The 9782-nt window shown below is 50.7% G+C and overlaps 1 protein-coding gene across 2 annotated transcripts; it reads left to right on the top strand.

Moving 5' to 3' along the window:
- The first annotated feature begins 3100 nt into the window (after window positions 1–3100).
- Amigo1 (adhesion molecule with Ig like domain 1) lies at window positions 3101–9218 on the top strand. 2 transcript variants are annotated; one of them, XM_041651895.1, is made up of 2 exons: window positions 3101–3400; window positions 3859–9218. In XM_041651895.1, exon 2 carries the CDS (start codon window positions 3923–3925, stop codon window positions 5402–5404), a length of 1482 nt encoding a protein of 493 aa, XP_041507829.1. In that variant the 5' UTR covers window positions 3101–3400; window positions 3859–3922; the 3' UTR covers window positions 5405–9218. The 2 variants fall into 2 exon arrangements, with proteins under 2 accessions (XP_041507829.1, XP_041507819.1); XM_041651885.1 differs by having other exon boundaries at window positions 3824–9218.
- The last annotated feature ends 564 nt before the right edge of the window (window positions 9219–9782 follow it).

Here is a 9782-nt window from a genome sequence, read left to right as displayed (position 1 = left end):
TTTTTTGAAACAAGGTTTCTCTGTGAAGCTTTGGAACTTGTCCTGGAATTTGTTCTGTGGCTCAGGGTGGCCTCGAATTCATAGAGATCCGCCTGCCTCTGCCTCCCAAGTTCTGGGATTAAATGTGTGCGCCACCACTGCCCAGCAAAAGTTATCTTCGTAATAGGGTGTCTCCCCCGGCCATCCTCTGCTTTGTTCTATTCTGTTTATTTTATTTATTTACTTACTTATTTATAGGCAGGCTTTCTCTGTGTAACAGTCCTGACTGTCCAGGAGCTCACTTTGTAGCTGCCTCTGCCTCGCAAGTGCTGGGATTAAATGTGTGCACCAGCACCCCCCCTCTTTCAAGTCTAATGATCAATACCAGTCAGCCAATAGGAAAAAAAAATAACTTCTAGTGTGAACGAAAGCAATCCATCCGGTCTCATAAGTTAATAGATATATGCAACCTCTTTTGTTCAAGTCCTGAGCTAGCCAAATAACCTCTGAAATTGCATTTAGGAGTACTGGGTTGATCTATTCCAGCAAGAGGAAATAAATACACACTATAAATAACCTGTTGCTATTTATCCTGCACAGGTTGTCTTTTGTTGTGAATTAATAGATAGTTGTTTGATCTAAAAGCAGCTGAGGCAGTGGTATTATGAGTCAGTTCTCTATACAATGCCACCCGAAGGACTTGCTGGGACAATGCCTTGTTCAGTGTGGCTAGGAAAAATGAAGGTGTGGTTTCTAACGCTATTTATTTGCAATTAATTCAACTAGCTACACGTGCTGACTCACGGCTACCGATTTGAATGGCAAACTACTAGCCCCTTGCGACTCATCACTCGGTCTGGGTCTGCAGAATTAGTATCACCCACCACGCTAGAAGCACAGACTACTGGGCCCCTCTCTGGACTAGTGAGTGATAATCTCACTGTTGACAAGATCCCTCAGTGGTTCGTATGCTTTTTTCTTTTTTTTAAATTTAAGTGTAGTCAAAATCGAAAGAGACTGAGGACACCTACCCAGAGTATAGCTACCAATTCTTAAAACTGGCATCCAGCACAAAGGGCCTTCTTCTTTCCTGCTACCCGTGTCTTCCCTACCTTCCAAACACAGCAGAAAGAAGAGAGAGATAGAACCAGAGAGCCTCGAATGGTGAAATCTAAAGGAAGAATGGGGAGGCCAAAGCAAGGTAGGAGGATGCATTTTTTCCAGGGATATTTTCATAAAATGCAATGATAGTCTTCCCTTGTCATTACTGAACAAGGATAGTGGGTATACAGGAGTTCATTCCATACTTTTAGTATGTTTGAAACTTTCCAAAGTTAAAAAAACAGATGTGATTTCAGAGACCATAGGTGTGATAACAGCTTCAAGACGGTCCCCAACTGTCTTTTTTTTTTTTTTTTCCAAGACAAGGTTTCTCTGTAGCTATGGAGCTGGTCCTGAAACTAGCTCTTGTAGACCAGGCTGGCCTTGAACTCACAGAGATTCCAAGTGCTGGGATTAAAGGCATGCGCCACCACCACCCTGTACCAACAATCCTCTTCTGCTGGAATCCATGCTTTTATTGTGGTCTCTTTCCATCATGATCTGTCTATGTGACCAAAGTGGATTGGCAGCAACCCTTTAAAGAGCTGGGTCATTGTGACTTCTGTCTGTATGTTTTTGGACCTCTTGTCCTGAGGGAAGCTGTCCTGTCCAGACACTTAAGTAGTCTTGAGACCTGACCTTCCTGGAGAGTCACTGAGTCCTTGCCAACAGACAAACCATCTGAGGGATCCATGTGACTCTGTGAAAGTTGACCCTCTGGTCCCAGTCAAGTTTTCTGATGACCAGCTTCCGCGTGACACGTACCTGCAACTGAGAAACCTCCAGGCCAGGACCAAGGAACATGCTTCTCAGGAGTCTCTGGCAAACAGAAGCTTTTCACAGTCATTGGTTTCATGACTCCTCCTTCCCCCTCCTCCAAAAAGGACTATCCACCTTCCCTGATTTTTCACCCATGCCTGGATTAAATAGGAAAAGGGGAAAATATCTTTTCAATCGTGCATAAAGTTAACGTGGTAATATCCCTTGAAGAGATAATACAGTCGTTTAAATTCACAGGAAACCATATGCGGCAGATAGACGGTCTTTCTTTTGAAGGCTGTTAGCAAGCTAATCTGCTGAGACATTAATTTCAGGCTTGGCCTTGCTACTATATGAGAGTAAAAAGAAAAGGTTGGTAATTTCTCTCTCGGTGTGCACTATCTCAAGAATGGACTTAATTTGTCCTACACGCCGCCCCCAATCATCAATATCATACATTGATTAACAGCTTCTTTGAGGGATTACCCTACAGAAAACACCGCAAACGCCCCACCGCTGACCTTCATTTTTGAGAATTAGGGTACTAGAGAAACTAACTGCAGGACTCACAGGCAGAAAGCGCAGGCACTACTTTGGGAAGAAGACAAGTGAGAGCTGCTTAGGATGAGAAGAGGGGGGAGCACAATGGGTTGTCCGTGGAAGGACACACCTCCCAAAGACACTCGTGCTCAGCAGGCTTGCAGGCCATGGAGCTGTGTGCTCTTCAGTGGTACTCCAAGGTGTATGGACTAGTGGCATCAAGAATGGAGGAAAACACAATAAAGCTCTTTCCCCCAATTTTTGGGACTTCACAAGCTCCACAGGGAAAAATCAGGAGGAACGTTAAAAAACGTGACTAATGCATTTCCCGCCAACCCTGAAGAGCGGGAGTCGAGCCAAATTTCTTTAATTAGGAAAATTAAAAGACGTGTGATGCTTCTTGCCCCGGAGTCAGTTCACTGGCTCAAGCGAACTCACTCCAGTTAGACTTAACTTTTCCTGCCAGTGGGTTTGAGCAGGAGGAAAGGTACTGGGGCTTGATGAGGATGGAGAAAGGGGAACAAGAGAGGAGAGGTGCTTAAAGAGCCTCGGTGGCTAGCTCTGATTCGCAGAGGAAGTGACCCCTGAGCCAGCGGCCCGCGTGTCCGCCGGGAGCCAGAGACAAACACACGCACGTGCGCCCCGCCCCCGCCGCGCGCACGCGCCCCAAGGCTCTGGCGGCGGCGACGGGCGCGCGCGCGGTGCTCGCTGCCCCCACGCTGCTCCCTCGGCTGGGATCGCGGCGTCTCCCGCTCGCCGCACTGCTCCACGCCTGGCCGATGGGTCCGGAGGCGGCAGTCGTGCGTGGGCTCGGACGGACGGGTGCGGCGGTCGAGGCGAGGCGGCGGCGCGGGTGGACAGCGCGGAACCCAGCAAGTTCCTCAACGCAGGCGATGTCGCCGGGCGCGGGCCCCTGCGTACGCAGGGCGCCGTGACAGGCCGGCCGGGGAGGCGCGGACGGGGGAGGCCGCGACGGAGCTCCCGGACTGGCCATGGGCTGAGAAGCATCCTCGCAGAGCAGGTGCAGTGACCGGAGGTTCTGGGGAGGGAGCCCGCGCCACAGGCCCGGGAAACCTTCGGCCCTTCCTAGCCGGTACCTTGTTGACCTTCCCTGGGCTCCTCGGGAAAGGCCCTAATGACCCCGCCTCCAAACCTCGAGTGTGCAATCCCTGTGACACCCCACCACTACCGCCGCAGGTGACACGCTGTGCAGACCCTCAGTCTAAACCGCGACCCCAGCCCACGGGGCCTTTGCGCCAATGCCTCTAATGCCTAGTATTTTGAGCCCACAGTCTGCTTGCACTGTGCCTGGGAACTACCTGGGATCGCTTCCTCTTTCTGTTAGACCAAGGAGGTGGGGGCCGGGGTAGGAGGGGAAAGTGGGAGTGGTGGTCCACCCCTCCTGAGTCCTTGGTGACTACAAACCCATCTTCTTTCTCTCAAGCCTGTAGTGAAAGTGACCCTTCCATACTCCACCAGAACATGCCGGGGTGATTTCCTCCCAGATCTTCCGGTGGCCTTCTTCGCTCTCCCCGGTGACACTATGCAACCCCAGCGTGACCTGCGAGGCCTCTGGCTCCTGCTGCTCTCCTTATTCCTGCTCCTCTTTGAGGTAGCCAGGGCTGGCCGATCTGTGGTTAGCTGTCCCGCCAACTGCCTGTGCGCCAGCAACATCCTCAGCTGCTCCAAGCAGCAGCTGCCCAATGTACCCCAGTCTCTGCCCAGCTACACGGCACTTCTGGACCTCAGCCACAATAACTTGAGCCGGCTGCGGGCCGAGTGGACCCCCACCCGTCTAATGAACCTGCACTCGCTGCTGCTGAGCCACAACCACCTGAACTTTATCTCCTCCGAGGCCTTCATCCCGGTACCCAACCTGCGGTACCTGGACCTCTCCTCCAACCATCTTCACACGCTGGATGAGTTCCTGTTCAGCGATCTGCACGACCTGGAAGTGCTGTTGCTCTACAACAACCGCATCGGGGTGGTGGACAAGTATGCCTTCGAGGACATGGCCCATCTGCAGAAACTCTACTTGAGCCAGAACCTGATCACTCGCTTCCCTCTGGAACTGATCAAGGATGGAAACAAATTACCCAAACTTATGCTCTTGGATCTGTCTTCCAACAAGCTGAAGAAGCTGCCGTTCACGGACCTGCAGAAGTTGCCAGCGTGGGTCAAGAACGGGCTGTACCTGCACAACAACCCCCTGGAGTGTGACTGCAAGCTCTACCAGCTCTTTTCGCACTGGCAGTACCGGCAGCTGAGTTCCGTGGTTGACTTCCAGGAGGATCTATACTGCATATATTCCAAGGAGCTGCACAATGTGTTTAGTCTGGATTTCTGGAACTGCAGCGAGTACAAGGAGAGCGCCTGGGAGGCCCACCTGGGAGATACCTTGACCATCACGTGTGACACCAAACAGCAAGGGATGACCAAAGTGTGGGTGACGCCAAGCAATGAACAGGTGCTAAACCAGGGGGCCAACGGCACAGTGACCGTGTCCGAGGATGGCAGCCTTCATTTTGAGAAGGTGCAGGCTGAGGATGGCGGTGTGTACACCTGCTACGCCATGGGGGAGACTTTCAACGAGACACTGTCTGTGGAGTTGAAAGTGTACAACTTCACCTTGCACGGACACCATGACACCCTCAACACGGCCTATACCACCCTGGTGGGCTGTATCCTCAGTGTGGTTCTGGTTCTCATATACTTGTACCTCACCCCTTGCCGCTGTTGGTGCCGGGGGGTGGAGAAGCCTTCCAGCCATCAAGGGGATAGCCTCAGTTCTTCCATGCTCAGTACCACACCTAACCATGATCCCATGGCTGCTGGGGACAAAGATGATGGTTTTGACCGGCGGGTGGCCTTCCTGGAACCTGCTGGACCCGGGCAGGGTCAAAATGGCAAACTCAAGCCAGGCAACACTCTGCCGGTACCTGAGGCAACAGGCAAGGGCCAACGGAGGATGTCAGATCCTGAGTCAGTCAGCTCGGTTTTCTCTGATACGCCCATTGTGGTGTGAGCAGGATAGGTTGGTGGGGAGGTTCTGCCCCAGGAGAGGTCGTGTTACCCCTGAGGGATAGGAGGGGATGGAAGAGAGGGCTGGCTGCCCAAGGGAGTGGGTTCTTCCTGACCACCAGGGAATTGGTCATGGGCACAAGAGCAGGCAAGACCCCAGTGACGGTGTGGATGCCGTGAGTTTCACATACGGATATATTAATCCTCAGGCAGACACCACACCCCTACCCAAAGCCTTGGCTATTCTCAGTGTGGTAGAGGAGGAGGGACGCGTCTGAGTTGGATGGGAATGAAGAAAGGGGTGAGGGGAAGAGCAGATTCCCTAAACTTTTTTGAGGTCATCCCTAGCTCCTTAAGAGAAAACCATTTGAAAAACAAATTTTTTTCTGTCTCTGCCCACCCACACCTGTGAAGTTGTGTGTGTTGGGGGAGCTTCCACAGGAGCCATGCTGGGATGCTGTGGTATCTTCTCTGGTCAGGAAGTCACATTCAGAGCTAGTGGGGGTTGGAAACCTTTGGAAAATGAGTCAGGGAAAGATGGAGGCCTGGATCTATAGCACCGCCTAAAGCTGCTGTGAGACTCCTCGCGAAAGCCGTCCTCTTTCCCTGGGAGTCCTGAGTAGGTGGATTTTTGCAGGAGTCTGGCCTCTTGCCTGTTAGTCATGGCAGCAATATGGGATGTGGTGTCTACGCCTTGTCCCGGGGCAAGTGGCACAGATAGATACAGAATGAATTAAGGGGTTCCTGTCATAGCGTAAAATTTGTAGATAGGACATAAATTCCAGGTAAGCAAACTTCCTGGCTGGGGGAAAGCTTTGATTAGTATGTGACTCCCAGTGTATGTCTGTTGGGACCACAGTAGGGGATGCTGAAGGTAGAGCATTGTGGAAACCTGCCGCCAGTGTGGCCTAAGGGCCACTCTCCCTGACAGGATGAGGAAAACCAGCCTCTTCGATGTAGCAGCCAGCCAGACCTACCTGATTTTCTGTGCGTGCCCTCTCTTCAGTCAACCTTCTAATCAACTCAGGTGGGGTTCTGAGCCTTCTACGTTATGCTGCTCCACAAAGGGAGGAGTCCAGTAAAGTCTGGTCCTGCTCAGTTAGACTAGGTCTGGAGTTAGACAGGGCCCAGCATTTATGTCTCGCTGCCAATAAGGCTGCCTCCCTCCTGCTGCAAAGCTGAAGTGTGGGATTTTATAATCTGCAGGTTGGAACCTAGTCGTGTCTGTCCCAGAATGGCGCTACAGAGTGTGACTTAGAGTCCTGCCCTCCACACCAGTCTTGCAATAGAGGTGTCAGGGGCACGAAACTTTGAAAAGGAAGTTCCCCCAAACCATCCCTCTCAGTTGTGGGGGTGGGGATCAGTGCAGTTGTGGCTGTCAGAGAGAGACTTAAAAACAAACCCAGCCTTAGCTTCCATCCAGGCTTGCAAAATGCTTTGGGTACAAAGATAACTATGCCCAGCACCCTTTGACCATCCTGCAAGCCCCAGAGCTTTGGAAGGGGGGTGAGCAGGGCAGAGGTGAAAGTGTTGCCCAGCGTTGGTCTTTTTCAGTGTCTTTTCTTTCCCTTGTTTCCTGTAGTTGGAAGTTGTCCAGGTCCTCCAGTTTCCTGACCTGCTTTTTAGGTTCTAAGAGGTGTTGTTTACCTATGGTGCGGGCTGCTTAGTGCCAGGAGGGCCTGCCAGGCTGCCTATAAGGACCGGGGAAGAGAAAGCAAAGTAAACATTGTCCCCCGTCTGCTCCTGGGATCTCAAGGCTGCTGCCCATCCTTTATTAGTAACCTAGTTTTGTCAAGAGAGAGGTGCAGCGATTCCCCTTAAGTAGTTGCATGCTCGTAGGTCTGCATGCTTGTAGGTCTGCATGCACACCAGCACCTTGACCTCCACCGGGACAGTGAGTCTGTGGCCCCCTCTAGAATGGCCTCCACCCGTGCGCACAACTTCTCACGCACAAGTTTCTTGCACTGTAGGAGAGATGGTGACCATGCCAGGCTTCTCCATTGCACAATCTCTTGTCCTTTAATTTCTGAACACCCTGAAGTTTACCCACATCTCCATGGCTCTGAATAACTCCTCTGCAGAGGTCAGAGTTGGGGGAACCACACGTTGAAGCCTTTGGGAGAAGGGTTGGGGAGGCCTCAGCTTTCGTCAGACTCTTCAGATGCCCTCCTTAAAGACTACACATATATGAGACAGGAAGCTAGGACCAGAGCAGTGAAGGACCCTAAAGGATGCTGGTCGTTGCTAAGCAGCTCTGAGTTACCTGTCCTGATAGACAAGGGTTGGAGAGGAACGCTGTCTGGTTGTGTTCCAAAGACTAATGGGGACTTTGTCACCAGAGGTCCAAGAGCCAGACCTCTGACCTCAGACTCATCAGGAAATGGGAAAATGTCTTGTTTGGCAGCTTCCTCTCTTGATACCATCTGGGGATGTGAAACTATTTCTGATGGAGGTCAAATGAAGTTTTCCTTTGGGGGCATTCCAGCTGAGCTCCTGAGGGCCAGGAGGGCCATTGTCTTTGTAAGTCCTACTCTGTAGCCCCAACTCTCCCTACTACATCGGCTAACTTGGGCCCTAGGTCAAAACACCTGGAGGACATGTCTGGACACCACCAGGACATTTAACTGACTGGTCTCTTGTGGTTTCCGTTCACTCTCTCCTTGTAGGGGGTATGTATGTGTATCTGTATCCCACATGTATGATCCCATTAGACCTCGGAAAGAAAGCTGGCAAGTGTAGATACAAGAAGGGCTGGCCTTCACTCCACGTGCACCCACAAACTGTGTCTCCCAGGAGACAGGGTGTCGCAGGGCTCTACAGTCTGTGATCTTTTTCTTTACTGAATGTATGGGGCCCCTGGAAGAGGCCAGGAAAGGGTAGACCCATCTGGGGAGAAAGCCAACTTTCCGGTTTTGTGTGTGTTCTTGCCTCTGTAATTCCTCTCTCCTCTGTCTAGGACTCTTCCCCCACTGTGTATACCAGGCTGGCAAACCTCGGAGCCAACAGGCTCTATAACTAGACAGTGACCATTAAACCTGGCTTGAGTCTCTGCTCTGGCAGTTTGTGGATGGTTTATTTATCTTAGCCTGTGGGCGGGACCAGCACACTTCAAAAGGGCGTGACGTATCTAAAGAGAATCTTCTAAGTGTTGCTGTCTGCATCGTCTAGAAATTAAATGTAAAATAGGTATCATCCAAGTGTTAAGATAGACAAGAGAATGGCAGACTTTTTCTTATAAGCCAGACAGTAAATATTTTGGGCTTTGGAGGCTCCACCATTTACTCAGCCTCAACTGCACGGCTCTAGCAGACAAATGCCCACAAACAGTAAGTAGATGAACGAGTGTGGTTCTGTCCCGGTGTGGTAATCTGTTTGTTAGAGTAAAATGCCCAAGACAGGGTGATTTATGAGGAAAAAAAAGGGTTACTTAGCTTACAGTTTGGAGGATTAAAGCCCAAGATCTGGGGTCGTCTTTGTTGTGCATGTCAGGAGGGCCTCATGGTGTATGACATCACAGTAATGAGAGGACGTGCAGAAGAGATCACGTGCTGAGACAGGAGGCAAGAAAGAGTCAGGGGTCTGGTTTGCTCTTCTTACAACAGCTTGCTCTTGTAAGAACAAGTCCAGGCTCCTATGAGAACTACAGTAATGTCTTCTAAGGATGATGCCCCCAGTGACCTAATTATCTCACTAGACCCTCTGTCGTAAAGGTTTCACCTTTCAGCTCTACCACCCTGGGGTCCAAGCGTCTAGGACATGAATCTTTTAGGTACTCATTCAAATTGCTGCCAAAATATAACATCCAGTGAAATTTTACTTGTGGGCATTAAAATGTTAATGTCTTTTGAATTTGTTTCAACAAGTTAAAAAAAAAGTCAAAGTTACCAGTCTTACAGACCACACAAAAATTAGGCAGGGGAGCTGGGCGGTGGTGGCGCACGCCTTTAATCCCAGCACTCAGGAGGCAGAGGTAGGCGGATCTCGGTGAGTTCGAGGCCAGCCTGATCTACAAGAGCTAGTTCCAGGACAGGAACCAAAAGCTACGGAGAAACCCTGTCTCAAAAAAAAAAAAAAAAAAGAAAAGAAAATAAAATCAGGCAGGGGTTCTGCCCCACAGCCATAGTTTCCCCACCGCTGAGAGAAACTCAGAAGCAGCGTCACAGTGCCTGAGCAAGCGAGAGTGCAGATACCCTGGGCTAGAGCTAGTACACATGACGATTGTCTAAATCCCCAAGGAGGAGGTTGCTTCCCTGCAGGCTTCTCTTGAAAGGCCAGATCAAGCTTCCTAATTGGTAAAATGGCAAAATGCTCAGGTTGGTTGGTGGCTTTTTTTTTTTTTAACGGTGGGAAACAGCTCACTTTCATAAAATTTTGATTATTAC

The sequence above is a fragment of the Microtus oregoni genome, unplaced genomic scaffold (genome assembly GCF_018167655.1).
Source record: "Microtus oregoni isolate MIOR12 unplaced genomic scaffold, Mior012 000000F_ref0000247, whole genome shotgun sequence".
NCBI lineage: Eukaryota > Metazoa > Chordata > Mammalia > Rodentia > Cricetidae > Microtus > Microtus oregoni.
This window is presented reverse-complemented; position numbering and strand designations above follow the sequence as displayed.